A 16,216-nucleotide genomic window follows, 5' to 3' on the forward strand; every position below is an offset into this window, starting at 1 on the left:
GAGGGAGAAGTAGACTCCCCACTGAGCAGGGAGCCCGATGCAGGGCTGGATCCCAGGACCCTGGGATCATGACCTGAGCCGAAGGCAGACGCTTAACCAAATCAACCACCCAGGCGCCCCTAGGTATGAATTTGTAAGACAGTAACATATAAAATATTTCTCTATGCTGTAAATATACAGGGAATTTTTAAAATGAAAATTTAAATAGAAGGAAAAAGTAACAAAGGGCTGAAAAAAAAGACAAGCAGAGGGATGACAGAGTGGCATCAAATAGGGCAGCTCGTGAAAACAGCAGGAAGTACGTGTTGCTTCTCATTGCACAAATGAGGAGATTAAGGCTCGGAGCAGTGAACCTGTCCAGGGTCACAGAGCTCCAGAATGGTGTGCCCGGGACCTGATCCCAAGTACATCTCACTTGAGAGCCCATGGTCTTGCCCCTTTGACACTAGTATAAATGGAAGGCATGGTCACATGGTTAGGGAAACAACCCCTACGTTACGTAATTGTGTCGACCCTGCTCTGCTGTGCTTGTTGGTAATGCTTCTACCCTGCTTTCATATTTCTAATCCTTGCTTCCGTGCTCCTTATCCTGCTCTGCGCTCGTGACGACTCTATTTCCCTCCACGTTCTCAGTGTTCCACTAGCACAAACACTGTTTCAAATGTAAGGTATGAACGACAGCTTAACACCCGGAAGTGACTTAAATGATGCTTAGATAATTCTTAACTATTTTTTTTAAGTTAATGATTTAAAAACTTTAAGTTCCCTCAGTGAATCTCCAGAATGTGTCTTAAAAGCTCCACTGGTATTGATTTTATAAGAATCTACAGTAAAGGTTGCTGTGTGCAAGCAGAGACGACCCCATTGTTTGGTTCCTGGCAACAGCTATTTATACTTCATTGTGTGTCGTTTGTTTGGATCTGGATGTTTTTTCTACCCATACCCAAAAGTATACTCTACAAAGTCCAACTATTGTTTCTTCTTCTTATCTTTCAAATCTGTAACAATCTCTATCATCACATTCTCATATTCTAAATGTCTGAGCAAAAAAAAAAGAGCAATATCCTTTTGGAAGAAGCTCAACCTGCTACTTAGGCAGATAAGTCTACATTTATTCTCTGGGTCTCTAAGATGAGCAAGGGCGAGTGGAGAGGTGAGGGGCGGCTGATGGCAGGAGCTGAAAGCAGATAAAATGAAAAGAGGTTACTGTGGGTTTTTTTTTTTTTTTTTCCCTCCCAAGGAACCCTAGAAAATAAAATTCCAAAGTAAACAAGTATTGAGAGGGGTGACCTTCATTATCTCAAATTCAGTAAAAACTTAATCTCCATAGATCCCGAATTTCTGAAACCACGGCCCTTGATCTCCAGCTGCTACAGTAAAGCACGACTTGCACTGGTCTGGCCACTCTTCAGTATATGCTAGGACAGAGGCCAGCAAAGCTCATACCTTTGGCCATTTTCTCGAATCAGTCAGTGAGGTACTGTGCAGTGGCCACTGACAGTAACGGACAATATTCTTAAGCTTATTTTTTGCCTTGTTAAAAGACCACAAAACCATGCAATGTGTTTTTAAAAACAAAACAAAACGATGCAATATGCATTACAACCAATTAAACCAACCATTTAAAGATATAATTAAGAAAGCACTAGCTACCTTCCTGGTTTTAAACAATAAAACCCATAAATGTGTCATTTGGAAAAAAAATAATTTTCCTGGAATTATGTGTTTCTAAACCTAAAGCAAACAGTGTTCTGAATGATATTGAAAAGGAAGTGGCCTCTCCTTAAGGGGTGGGGGTGGGGGGGGTCGGGGCAAAAAAAAAAAAAAATGGAAAGAATGAGAGAATATACAAAATGAACCTGGAAAGATTTCAGTCCTGAAATGAGGACTGGCCTCCTAAGTCCCCTTGCTGTATTAATTATTGCAAAATCCCTAGAGTTCTATCAGTTAATGAACCGCTAGAAAGAGCCACCGAGAGCAGCATTCAGCTTTCATTTCAAAGAACTTAGAACATGTGAGGGACACAAGTGAACAGAGAGAGCAGACACACGGCATGGTAAGCAGACAGACACGCTCAGCCTGGCTGACGGGAACACAGATTTGGCAGTTTTGCCCCTGTCCACAGACAGACTGACCTTCCTTGAGACTTTTCTGGTTGCTCCCCTCAAGGCATTCCTTTTCTTTTAATGGTTCGAAATCCCCAGCAGTTAAAATCTCTGGGAAGCCCTGTTGCTGCTTCTTGGAGCTATCGATCATGGTGAGAGGCTTCTGGAGACAGGCAGCATCAAGCAGGAGCAAAGCGCAATCTGCCGCGCAGCAGAGACCAGCGCTCAGCACACTCTGGTCCCCGGTCCCTGGATCCTGGGTCCTGGGTTCCTCCTCACAAGACCCCAATCACTGGGCAATTATGTCTTTAAGCAGCTGAAGGCAGCCATTCCCCTTTAGTTCCCAGCCTGACCTGCAAATACACTCATGCCGCTGGAAGCCCTAAACTCTCTCCCACATTGGGAGGCAGAGCCCCGGAGGCACGATGCTGAAATCCCACCCCTTTTCCCAGCCAGCCCCCTTCCCCTTGCCATTCCAGCTTCCCCCGCGCGCTGGGTACTTCCATCTGCAGTTTGATGGTCCGAATCATCTGACAAACACTGAGTCAAGCAGTTAAAAATAAATCCTGTAGTTGTTAAAAGAAAAGACTTTGCTGATACCTAAGAAGACAAATTGCTGCCTGTGGTCTCTCTCCGGCTCTCTATAAACACAGCCGCAGGCTGTGGAAATACTTTCTATCAGCCAGACGAGCACATTCATTACTCATTAAGTTCTCCAGCTAAACAAACGGCAGTCTAGGGCATCGGAAGGAAGCGGGTCTTCTCTCAGCAGAGGGACCGCGCCGAATAAGCGCGCTACCAGAGTAACTGCCTAATGACAGAGGCACCGAACTCCCAAAGTTCTTTTGTGGCGTCCGGCTCTTCCTGGCAGAGCCAGCGCTTTTTGTAACAGGGACACGTACTGCAATTGCAGCTTTCTGCCGTCACCAATTCAGACCTGAGCTGCAGTTTCCCTCTGTGCCACTAGTCGGCTGACAGACTTAACATCGCCATGATTGTGCTCAGGAAAAATCTCCTCCCATGTACTCAAAAGCAGAGATGGCAAGAGAGCCTCGATTTCAGAGCCGATTCAGCCGGCGACCAGCCCAAGCTTAATTTCACGTGAGCTAGCGACACTGGGCACGTCTCCTGCAAGCCACGGACTGCTGTCCACTGAACATGAGGGATGCTGCTGGGAGGAAATCTCTAGGTATGGCAAACGCCAGGCAAATGTGGAGACAAGCCTGTTTTCAGACACATCAAATATATATCTACCCGCAGCTACAGCCAAAAAGCAGCTGATTAAAAAAAAAAAAAAAAAAAGGTTCAAAGTATGCTCCTTTGCAAAGGGTTCCCAGAAAAGCCATGAGAGGTTGTAAGAGCAGTAGATGGAATCCTTTTCCATGAGGGATATGTTTTGTTCACTTTTTTACAACCAACATCTTAGCAGGGTCCCTGGAATATTAGTTTTCAATAAATACATGTTGCATGATTAAGTAAACGAATTAAAGCAGGAGAAGCTGCAATTGGAAAACTTGTTTTCATAATACTCAAAATTCTAAAGAAGTCCTCAATCACTGCCCAATAGTAGTAATTTTAGATGAAATGTTCTCTAAAGGAAGCACATTTTCTCTTCAAAAGAAAATATACACATACATTTTGAATGTGCATCTGACATGATCCTTCTATGCGACAAAGAAAGGCTTACGTTGTCAAAGCCAGAAAAACCCGTATTGTCACCACTGAAACACAGATGGGGACTGGGTGAAGATTCTGTCCTTTGTCCCTGGTTCCGGGGCTGGTGTGCACTCAACCCGGACTGCTGTAGAAAGATAGCTATCTACTCTTCTCCAGCGTCTCTTGAGAATGGGATTACACAACACATGACATGGCTCTTGTCAACTGAAATTCCTTCTGAAGCAATGTAAGCCCAGTGTTGGGAGTCCACACCCCCGCAGGAACAAACAGCGCTGAGCTTATCACACTTCTCGAAAATGCACTCAAATGCTCTGCTACTATTTCTGATCCCAAGGCCTCTGTTCTCCTACATTGACTGTTCCTGCATCTTTAACGGAGTAAGAAAAGTAACCATTGTTTTCTGAGGACATTCTTTAGGTCAGTCACCTTTTTAGCAGTTTGGCGAAGTTTATCTCATTTAACCCCCAAGAGCCCCTTCTGACCACGATGATTATTGGTACATTATAGCCATTTTACAGACCAGGACCACAGTCACAAAGCTTCTCCGTGGCAGGTCTGGAGCTTAGCCAGTCTGAGTTAACCAAAGCCTGATTTTTTCTCCTACTGCACAACGCTTGCTGTCCTCTAGAATATGCTCTGTCTCCAGGCTTTCGTTTGATCTTGGGACAGGTTTTAACAGCAGAGGCCGTGACTTTTATGGCCTCCTGGTAATTCTACTCCTGGTGAGGGAGAAGGAGGGCCAACATAACCATACTAAAATGCTCTCATGAAAACATTTCCACTTTTCCTGAGAGCAGCAATGGCCAACTTTATTTAGCGCTTGCAGGGTGCCCCAGTCTAAGTGCTTTTCATGAGTCACCTCATGTGTCCTGCTGCCAGGCCCGGGGGTTCAACATTATCATAATTCACAGATGAGAAAACTGAGGCCTAGAAAAACTGACCTATTTTTGTCAAAGGTCGCCCATCTTCTACGTGGTGGCCAGGATTCCCAACAGGCGGCCTGGCTCCAGAGCCTACATTCTTAATTACTTTGCAAAAAGAACAACAAGAACAACAAACCCTAATGTTCTCTTGCTCAGCATGCTCCTTTTTAAACCCCACCCAACTGTGTTTAGGCCACAAGTTTAGAAACCTGGGTACATACAGAGCTATACCAGCCACTTCTATTTTTTTTTTTTTAACCGACTGTGTGCGTGTGTGTTGAGTATGTTAAAAAATAAAACAGTTCTCTTTTAAGGATCCTCTGTAAGCTTATTATTTTTGCATCTGATAAATATAAAAAAAATCTCAATAAGGAAACACATTGTCCTGCTGTGGGTTTATATCTAGTCTTGTCTCTGTAGTTTTGAGAGAAAATAATAATTTCTTTAGTGGTGAATATGCCTGAAAAAACATTTAGTTTGCTTTTTTAAAAAATGTTAAATAATTTCAAATTCACAGAACATTTTTTTCCCCTGAATTATCTGCGAGAAGGCTCTGACATGACACCTCTTCACCTTAAGTGCTCTGGTGTGAACTCCTACAAACAAGGACATTTTCCTATAAAACCCCAATATAACCATCAATATCAGGAAATTAACACCAATTGATCACCATCTAAACCACAGACTCCCCTCAAGTTCCACTAATTGTCCCAACACCATCTTTAAAGGCAAAAGGATCCAGACCAGGATCACGTATGGCCCTGAGTTATTTTAACTCTCTTTAGTGTTACTTCATTTTTGAATAGATCCTCAGTCTCTCTGGACTCTTCTTTCTGTAAATTGTGAAGATTAAAGGCCAGTTATTTCGTAGAATTGCCCTCAACGTGAGTTTTCTGGTGTGTCTTCATGATCAGACTCAGGTTATGGCAGGAGTGTTTTTGGCAGGAATACCATGGGGGCAGGGATGTGTTCTTTGTATCCTATCGGGTGGTGCACAAATCCAATTTGTCCTATAACTGATAATATTTATTCTGATGAACTGATTAAGATGGTACTGGCCAAGTTTCTTCATTGTAAAGTTAGTTTTTCTCTTTGTAATGAATTATTTGTGGGACTGAACTATTTATTACTAGGATGGCCACCAAATAGTGACTTTGAAAATTTATCATTCCTTCTACGTTTATTAGTGGCACATCCTATACTGTAAGAAGAAGAATCTCCTTTATGTGGTTTATGGTACCTATTTCTATCACCACGGACTCAAGGATTCCTATTTTATGCAATGGGTGATAGCATGTTCCTACCCTTTAGTTTGATGCTCAAATTATTCCAGATTTGGCCACTGGGAGTCCTTTCAAGCTGGCTTCAGTTTCTTATTGTCGTGACCCATTCTCTGAGCACTTGATTACTTTCTGGTACAAGGTATTCCAGGCTCATCTTTTATTTTTCCTGCTCCGCTGAGAAACCAAGGACTCAATAGCAGGTGTCCTCATTGCTATTAGGGTGTCAGTGTTCCCAGGTCTCCTCTGTAGAAAGTTAAGGAATATGTCTGTGAGTTTATGTGTGTGAACATACATGCACACACATATTTACGGCTCTGTATTAACAGATGTAAATGCGGATCTATATTTAAGTATGTACATCTCTATTTATATATACGTTGAAAACCACAAGTTCGCCCTGATGCCTCTAATTCCAATCCAATGCCAAAGGTTCTTTCTCAGCTTCTCTCACGTATTTGTAACCCTTTTCTCCTGTAGCGAGAATCTTGTCTCCCACGGTCTCTGCCACCCCACTCGTGGATACCCTGTTCATCCCACTACTGTCACTGCCATACCAAACCCTATGCAGATGTCTCCTCACCCCAAGTGGGCTCCGAAGCCTTCCCCTGGATTGCTGCCCCCACTCCCACAGGGCAGCTGCCTTGCTCAGCCCCCCATAATGTCTTTTGGATTGAATGAGGGATGAAGGGAGGAAGGGCACTTGTATTCTGAGTAAAAGCAGCCCAGAGTTACCCCATGAACTGCTTGCAGTAGGTCTGTCCTTGTTCTGTACTACACGTGCTACATCATCTTCAGTGTCGTCTGGCTCTGCTGTCACGTGGGACATTGAACTTCAAAGGATAGGTGATTAAAGTCATTTGGGCTATGATAAATCTGCTTCCACAGTGTTTGTGTGTACACACACCCAAAAGAGCTGTTTTCGTATGAAAGAGAGTTCCATAAATCAAGTCAATTTTCCCAGTACTCCAAGCATAGATATTTAATAAGCGTGAGAAAAACTCTATGGCTTGGAGACTAGGAATAATCCAGGAAAGGCTTCAGGGAATCGGAATAGAAACAAACATGGCTCAAGGGACCTACACGAAAACTTGGCAGTCTCAATATATGCTCACAAAGCTGCTGATAAAAAGATACGGTTGAGATGACGCTGCACCGCAGTAAGCAGAGACCTGAGAATATTACCAACTGCGCAATGTTTCACCAACGTAAAAGCATCCGAGGGGGACGGATACGATAATCAGTAACAGCACGGAAACGGATTGCTAAATATTGAGCTGTGCTTCTCCTGTAGCATTCTTGACACGGGACTGAGAGAAGATGCCTTTTCCTTTCATCTCCCACATCTTGGTACTTTGAACCAGGCCCTCCAGTAGCCCTCCCGCCGAGCGGATGTGGGCCCACCGCGGGGCTGCCTCCACGAGGCCTGGGCCAGTGTTCCAGAAGCCATGCAGCTAGACCGGACGTATCCACGTTACACCTCAAGTTTTCCCCATGGGTACCATATTTTTAGTAAAATACGTATTTGATCCCTAATTCCCCCCCTTTTAAAATTATAAAACCACTATAAAAGTATTCTATCTTTAGACAACTATAAATGGTTATGGTAAATCCCAACAATTTAATAATTATTAAGCCCAATTTAAGAATCCTGGTGATTAAGACTTTTTTTTTTTTGGTAAAAAAAGGACAAAGGGTGATCTCCGAAATCAGACAGCATATCTTAAAAGTCCTTCATTTTTATTACTTTTTAAATACACGGTATCAAGTGTGTAGTACTTCAGATATAAAGAGTTGAACAAATCAGCCCTATGGAAACCACTGTTTCAGGAGAAGGGGCACATTTTTCTGTTATTTCTAAGAGTAAAATTTTGAAGGACCATCAGTGATTTGGACGATTACGTATTGCAGCATAACTGGGCACAAGAGCCTGGTGACTTGGGTTGTAACGCGTGCTTACGCTCATCTTTCTGGTCGGCCCTGCTGGGCGTACTCTCCCCTCTCTGAGGACGGGAGCTGCACCTCGGCCAGGCTGTCCAGGACCGGGATGGGACCGTCCATGGTGTGCTGTGGAAGCCGTGCCCTGAGGGAGCCAGGAGAACTTCCTGTGGGATGGGGCAGACGGCCGGGGAGGCAGAGGAGCGCGTTTCACAGCCGGCACCTTCCAACGGCACCCCTCCATTGCGGTGCTCCGACTGCACGCAGGTGACTGGGGCCGTCTGCCCCGCCCCCCAGCCGCAGGATGGGTCATGAAGACATGACACACACACTTTGTCAGCGTTAAAGGAGTCCTTCAAATCCTTCCTCCACGTCCAAGCTTTCTAGATCCCTGTGAACACACGCAGATCTACAACAGAGAGTCGTCCTTAGATTATGTCTCTTCTGAGTCGTCTTCCTTGGACTCTGAGTTACAGAAGACAAGGGAGAAGGGCAGACAGAAGGGAGGACTGAAAAGTGGGAGGGGCACATCCTAGCAAAGACGGGAAGACACGCCGCTAAGTCACGGTCAGTGTGACGGTGGGATAAGAAAACTCCGCAGGAGTGTTTCTCCACCTTTTTTGCATCATCGTCCCTATGGCCCGACTCTTTACCCAATTTTTCCTCATCACTTTCCACGAAATTTTAACACCACAGATTGGCTACATGTCCATTTATGTGCTGTATGTATATCTGTGCCTTAAACATGAAAGGTGTGATTTTTCTGCCTCTCCCCCAAGAACCAATCTGTGCTCCTGCTGAGAATGCTTAATCTACAATAGAGAAAGCCGATGTGTCCTGTTTTGCTGAGGAAGAAACAGTAAGGTAATAAGAGTGAGAGTGAACTGTAGGCAGGAAACCCTCCATGAGAAAATAACAAATGTTCGCCATCTGGGATAATGATTTTTAGATCACAAGTGAATTTAACATATCTTTTGTGGATCCTGAAAATCTTTTGATCCTCAGCAGCTCTGAGGTATGGGAAACATGTACTGACATTTGTTTTATTAAAAAGAAAAAAAAAAGAAAGAAACTGCAGTTCAGATATGAAATAATGTATTTTGAAGTCACCCTGGTGGTGAGCATGTATCCTTAGTCCTGGCTTTCTGACTCCAACATTCTTTTCACCAAAAACAAAAACCTGTAAGGTTTTTTTTTTCCTTTTTACTAAATTTACATAGGATTTTCAAAGGCATGTAATTAAGAAAAACCAATAATTTAATTTCAGGGGGTGATGACATCCCAGATGGATTTAGGAAAGCGTGGAGGCAGGATGGTTTTGTGGAAAGAGCACGACTTTAGAGGTCAACGCGATTCGGTGGTGAGAGTCACGAGATCCTGGAAAAGCAGCCACATCTCTGGGCCATGGCTGCCTCATCTGCAGAAATGTGGTGACAACACCGATATGACAATAGCTGTTTTCTGTGATTATGAAAATCAGGGAACAGACACGTGTAAGATACCCGGCAAAACAAGCATGACGCGCACTCCCCAAATGGTGAAGTCTGGTCGGACTCCTTTCTGGCACGATCTGCGTCGTCTGCTATCCTGCATGGCTGTGTGTTTGCTAGGTTAGGGTTTCTCTGGCCAGACACGCGTGCAGACATAAATGCACGTTAACCACACACGTGTTCTCCATTTCCTACCCCCCCCCCCGCCCCTCCGCCACCACTGCAGGCCACCCCGGGGTGCGGACACAGTTCACAGATCTTTGGTTTGGCACTTAATATCTTCTGGTGTCTTCCTACTACTTTAGATTTCATTTATTAGATTAAATTTGATATTTCTATATATGCAGAGAACCTTGCTGATACGTTTTCACCTCACTGGAATAATGAAATAGAAAAAGTGCCCCCAGGTGACTGACCATGGCCACGCTGTCGGCCACAGGGTCTGAGAACTGAGTGGAACAAATGCTGGGACATCATCTCAGAATCCAAGGATGTATTCTTGGATGAGTTCTTTATGAAAATGTACGCCAAGCCGGCAGCGGTGTGAATAGAGAGTGGGCAGCAGGGGAAATGCACCCACAGGGCCCGAGGCGGCCCACGCTTAAAGCCCCGCTGTGGCAGTTGGGGGGGGGTCCAGCAGGAGTCACACGGGGGCAAAAATGCATCATGGCACAGCAAAGGACACTGACGGGAATTTCGTGAGCTCTGTAGATTTTTAAAATAATATGCAGAAGCATTTCTGTTTCGTAGTTAAGTGCTCCTAAGCACAAGTTTATACTTCATTGATGGTTGTGTGTGATTCAGCAATGTGAGACTAATAAAAATTAAGTCTTCTAGTAATTGTTTTAAACTTTCTTAAGTCTGTGAAACATGCTTCATCATACAACTCAAATGGAGTGAGCAGACCCATTTACTCTGCTGCTTGGCTTCCACAACGTTATCCTGAACAATTAAATTAAACATTTGCCTTTGTTTACTTCATCTGACTGGATATCCTACTTGGCCATCTTGGGAGTCCTGACAAAGGTGGAGATAAAAGAGGCAAGATGACTACCCAAATCCAATATGAAATCATGTCATGCCTTCACACATGCTCCATAATGTTTCCTTTGTCTCTTATTGAGTCTAAACTGTGACACTATTTCAAATCATTCCCATTTTCCTCAAGACCACACTATATTACCTTTCTCAGCAAGTAGCGTGGGCCCCTAGATTTACTAATACTGAGGTCTTCAGACATAAGCTCTACTCCACCTTCCCACGCCCATTCTATCTCCTGTCTTTGGTGAAGAAGCAATCTTTCTTCTTGCCAAGGGGAATCCAGACACTTTGCTTAGGGCTGTAGTTCCTTCTCACCTACTTACAAAACTGATCAATTAATTATACTTCTCTAGGATCCTTTGTACTTACTAAGATACTTGCATTTCCCCTTGTACTCCTCCTAAGATTCTGATTATTTCTAAATGTTCTCCCTTATTAGTCTCATCCTTTGCACTGGTACCAACCGTTAACTCCAAACACCCACCAACGCACATATAAACACAAACTCTACCTCCAGATCATCATGCACTTGCTTTCTAACTGGCACTTTCTAAGTGAGTTTTCCTTCTGCAGTTAAGATATCCTTAATTTTAAGATTATGTGTTATACTCAGGACTAACTCATCTATGATTTTATAAGATAGTCTTTGCTTGACTTAACGGAAAAACAAAGATCAAAAAAAACACAAAACAACACAACAAAAACAAATGGCAAGTGATGAGCTAGCCTAGACCTCAGCTTGGTCCAGCTCCAGACAATGCACCTAAAAGCCAACCCACGCTGTCATACTCGTCTGTGCAGCCTCAATGTCCAGGACACTATGACTGCTGAATTAATGCTGCCTGAATAAATAAATCAATGCCATTGGACCAACCAAAACTCATCCGGCCTCTCCTCTACCTACCTAACTCCGTTCATATTTCTTGGCTTGGCATTAAAGCCATCAGTGCTCCGTCCCCTGCTTTCCTGAGCAGCATTACTAACCCCAACACGGTCCTTACACTTCAGCTAAATCAAATTATTTAATATTCCCTAAAATGCTCTGGGTTTTCCTTGTCTTTAGTCAAGTTTTTTTCTTCTGCCCGAAATTCTCCGTCTCTGATGGAGACTGTACTCAGGCAACCTTCAGGAACTAGCTGCAGTATCAATCACTTTCAGAAATTTTCAGAAGCTTTCCAGGATGTGGCTCAGCAACCCCCAAGAGTCAGGCCTTTTTCCTCTGCTCACTCTGAACGCTCATGGCACCCGTCACGGGAGACTGAACCTTCTGGAATGATAATGAGATGTTGCCAATTCTGGGCACTAATGGTGACAGGTCATTGACTGTGTCCTGAGCACGAGCATCACGCATGGTGCTGAGTGCTTTACGGACGTTCACTCAGATCACTCTTCTCAAGAACTCTATCCACTACTGTCTCCAGCTCCCCCCAGGCACCAGGAGGTGAAGTAACCTGTCCAGCTACACAGCGTTTAAGGAGGGGAAGAGATATTTTTAACTTAGGCAGCAGGCTTCAGGCTACTAGCTTTTCTCAATGGGTTCTTCGAGAGAATTAAGCCCTAATGCCCAAAGGTGTCCACTGTATTAACTTCCCTCCTATGTATGGAAAATGGCATTAGCTATGTCATCCTTGGGATAATTGAGAAAACAGTCACTCTAATCATATTGGTAGGAATTCATTTTCTCACAGAACCTGGCTGAGAAAGACTGGATGTTTTTAACTACTGATACTTTGCACGTTTCTGATATCCCATCCCCATATTAGCAGATTTTACAAGTCCTCAAAAGCTGGAACTTGATCTCATTCAACTTTTTATTTCCTATGAGATGTGTTCTGGTATTTTAATCGTGTTCACATGGTCAAGCCTCTCCTTAATTGACAAAATTCTTACATTCAGCAATCCAGGCTGGATGATAAGCATCTTCCTTAAAATACACTAAAACCACCTGATACATTTCTTTGGTTGTTTCTGACAGACACTTAAAACTCACTATTACTAAGGTATAAAGACAGTAAGATACATCAAATTTTTTTTTTTTTAATTTATTTGAGAGAGAGAGAATGAGAGAGAGAGAACACATGAGAGGGGATAGGGTCAGAGGACGAAGCAGACTCCCTGCCGAGCAGGGAGCCCGATGTGGGACTCGATCCAGGGACTCTAGGATCATGACCTGAGCCGAAGGCAGTCGCTTAACCAACTGAGCCACCCAGGCGCCCCAAGATACATCAATTTAAAGTGTATATTAGTGGCAAGTTTTGATGAAGACTTAGGGCTGTGAAATTATGGTCACATTTGAGATACAGAGCATTTTCAACATTCCTGCAAGTTTCTTCCTGCCCCTTTGCAGTACATCCTATTGCCATACCCAGCCCCAGGTAATCACTGATCTGCTTCCTATCACTGGAGATTAGTTTGCCCGTCCTAGAATTTCAGTTAAATGGAATCATACAATATGTAGTCTTTCTTGTTTGAATTCTTTCACTGAGATATGACTCAGATTCATCTGTGGTGTTGCATGTATCAGCAACTGGTTTCTTTCTATTACTAAGTAGTAATCTAGTGTATGAATAGATCACATTTTGTTTAAACATTCATCTGTTGATGGACATATGGATAGTTTCCAGTTTTGAGCTACTATGGATAAATTTGTTATGAACATTTATATATAAATCTTTGGGTAGATGTTTGTAGTCCCCCTTGCCTTTTTTTAAGATTTTATTTATTTGAGAGAGAGAAAGAGAGCCCGAGAGAGTGAGCAAGCACAAGCTGGGGGGGAGGGCAGAGGAAGAGAGAGAAGCAGGCTCCCCACTGAGCAGCCTGACCTGGGGCTCAACCCCAGGACCCCGGGATCATGCCCTGAACCGAAGTCAGATGCTTAACCCACTGAGCCACCCAGGCATCCCTGAATTCCTTTTTTTTTTTTTTTTTTTTGTATAAAGGCTTGGTTGGATAGTAGGTGGATTCTTAGCTTTTGAAGGAACTTTATCAGCAGCTTTAATTTTATTAATTTTTTTTTTAAGATTTAATTGAGAGAGAGAGAGCACACGTGTGCATGACCAGGAGGGGCATGAACAAGTAGGAGGGGCGTGCAGAGCAGGAGGGGCAAAGGGAGAAGAAGAGAGAATCCAAAGCAGACTCCATGATCAGCATGGAGTCCAACATGGGGCTCAATCTCATGACCCAGAGATCATGACCTGAGCCGAAACCAAGAGTCAGACAGTTAACTGACTGCGCCACCCAGGCACGCTGGTGGCTTTATTTTTAAAAGCCCCAAACTGCAAATAACCATGCATATACAAGTGACTGAATGAATAAATTTTGGTATACAATGAAATACTACTCCACAATAAAAAGGAATAACATACAAAATGCATAAATCTCAAAATAATTATGCTGACTGAAAGAAGCCAAATGAAACCAAGCCACTTGTATCTATGATTCTATTTCTAAAAAAATTTGAGAAAATGCAAAGTAATCTATAGTGACAGAAAGCAGACCAGTGGTTGCCTGGAGACTGCAGAAGAAAGAGGAGTGGATTTCAAAGGGCTTTGAGGAAATTCTTAAGGGTGATGAAAATGTTATCTTGATTGCGGTGAATTCAAAATTCCTTAAGTTGAATACTTAAAATATGTGCGGCTTATTGGATATCAATTACATTTGATAAATTAAAAAAAAATTTTTTTTAAGCCCACAATGGTACTTATGGGAACAGAGAAATTCCTTTATGTTAATACGATAATTTTGAAACAGTCTCTATTTACAAAACTTGAATGCAATTATTTATGTGGGTGTCTAAACTCTAAAAACAACTGGGCAACAGAATTGCTCTAAAGAATCTTAAAAACAACAACAAAACCCTACTTAACGCCAACGAGCCCTTTCATCCATTAAAATAAATAAAATGAAGCCCATGTGTGATAACTGAGTGATTTCTCAGATGCGTACCAGAGGTGTGACCTGGTGTGCTGTGACTAACGGGCATGTGTGAGTTTGGTGAACTCGTATGTGTTACAGACCAGGATAGTGGTGGTGGGGGGTAGTGATCCTGAACACAGAAAACACAGAATTCAAGTTAGAAACACTGCATGTGACAAAGAGGACACCTCTTAACGCAAAGCACCATAATCAATGAGGAGTCCGGAACAGCTATGACTATGCACAAAACAACATAACTACTGTTACACATAAAAAGCACAGGGGGAGCAATGGGATGCCAACAGAAACAAGGAAGAGGAGACTTTAATCTGCCTCTCTCAGTACAAGACAGATGAGGGAGACAAAAAATAAGAAAGGATATACAGCACAACCAGTAAGGAGATCTTACTGCTATGTAGTGAACTTTTACCTTGATGACAGAGGAGATACCTTCTCAACTACACATGGAATATTTTTTAAAAAATCACATAGAGGGCATAAAGAAAACTTCAGCAAGTTCCATAAAATTAAAAAAAAAAATACACAACACACTGATCTCAACGTAGTAGTACTAGAAACTATTAATAAAATAAAAAAAAAAAACTAAAAGGCCTTGTCTACCTGGAAATTAGTAACATCTCCTAATAAGTAGTAGAGAAGAGGAAAAACATAAACTGAAATGAAGGGACTTCTCACCAGAATCTATGGCTTTTGTTCAAAGCAGTGATCAGAGAAACATTTAAAAATATCAGTAAAAATAAATGAATGAAAATAAACTACGTGCCTCAGAGAAAAAAAGATTTTAAAAACAAAAAAACAGAGCCTCCATGACCCATGGATGATATCATAAGGTCTATCTTGTGAGCAACTGGCGTTCCAGAAGGAGCGCAGAGAGAAAATGAGACAGAAAATGTACTTGCAAAGATAATGCCTGAAAATCCCCCAAATTTGATGAAATACATAAATTTACATAGTTAAGAAACCTGGCAAACTGCCAGTAGCATACATGCAAACACAGAGAGCCATCGCTAGCCTCTAGACACACAAACAATACGCGGTTAGAGAGTGTAAGTAGAGGAAACACCATCAATAAGAGCAACAAAGAAGATAAATGCTCAGGAGTAAACTAAAACTCCTGGAAAACCCCAAAGTTGGCTTGAACAAACAGACAGTCCTCACTCCTGGATAGGATAATACCACATCATAAAAATGCCATTTTTCTCTAAGTTAATTTACACATTTAATGCAATATCAATAAAAACACCAACAAGCTTTTTAATGGGGCTAGACAAGTTGATATGACAAGCTCATTTGGGGAAAAAAATGAAAATACCCAAGGCATACCGAGAAAACCCAGAGGAAAAAAAGCACCATGTAGGGGAGGGAGAAAGAGCCTTATGAGATAAAGATAAACTCAAAGTAGATCATGGGTTACAAGGTTTAAAAAAAAACAAAAACCATCTGAGTACTCTAAGTAAATATTGATGAGACCCTTCTATAACTGCGATATAGGGAAAATTTCTAATTGTGATCCCAAATCCAAAAGCAATAAAAGGAAAGACTGGTAAATCTTGGCCACATTAAAACAAAACAAAACAAACACATTGAAGAGGAAGGGCTGATCTCTCCAACATAAAAATTTATTCTTTAAAACTGGACTGAGAAATGAGTAGTTAATTCACTCTCTCCTCTAAAAATGTTTCTGAAATAGCCCTTACACATACCAGAAAACATTCAACCTTACTCATAGCTAGAGAAAGGCAATTAAAATTACACCAACATACCTGGTGGCAAAAATACAAGACAACGCGTTCTGTTGGTGAGGCTGGGGGCGGGGGGGGGGGGGG

At 42.6% G+C, this 16,216-nt stretch overlaps 1 protein-coding gene across 9 annotated transcripts in view; it reads right to left on the bottom strand.

The window, feature by feature from the left end:
* The window catches only part of MRTFB (myocardin related transcription factor B), a 185,497-nt gene that overhangs the window by 76,994 nt on the left and 92,287 nt on the right, over positions 1-16,216 (bottom strand). Inside the window, exon 1 of one of the 9 annotated variants that reach the window (XM_081819989.1) lies at positions 2,136-2,541. The exons of 7 other annotated variants lie outside the window; for them this stretch is intronic. In XM_081819989.1, coding sequence (XP_081676115.1) covers positions 2,136-2,256 — 121 coding nt within the window. In that variant the 5' untranslated portion in view covers positions 2,257-2,541. Of the gene's footprint in view, positions 1-2,135; positions 2,542-16,216 lie in introns of those variants that run through there. One more of the 9 variants, XM_081819992.1, reaches the window with a different exon arrangement.

Source organism: Leptonychotes weddellii, chromosome 5 (genome assembly GCF_054177405.1).
Source record: "Leptonychotes weddellii isolate Sample4059 chromosome 5, ASM5417740v2, whole genome shotgun sequence".
Lineage (NCBI taxonomy): Eukaryota > Metazoa > Chordata > Mammalia > Carnivora > Phocidae > Leptonychotes > Leptonychotes weddellii.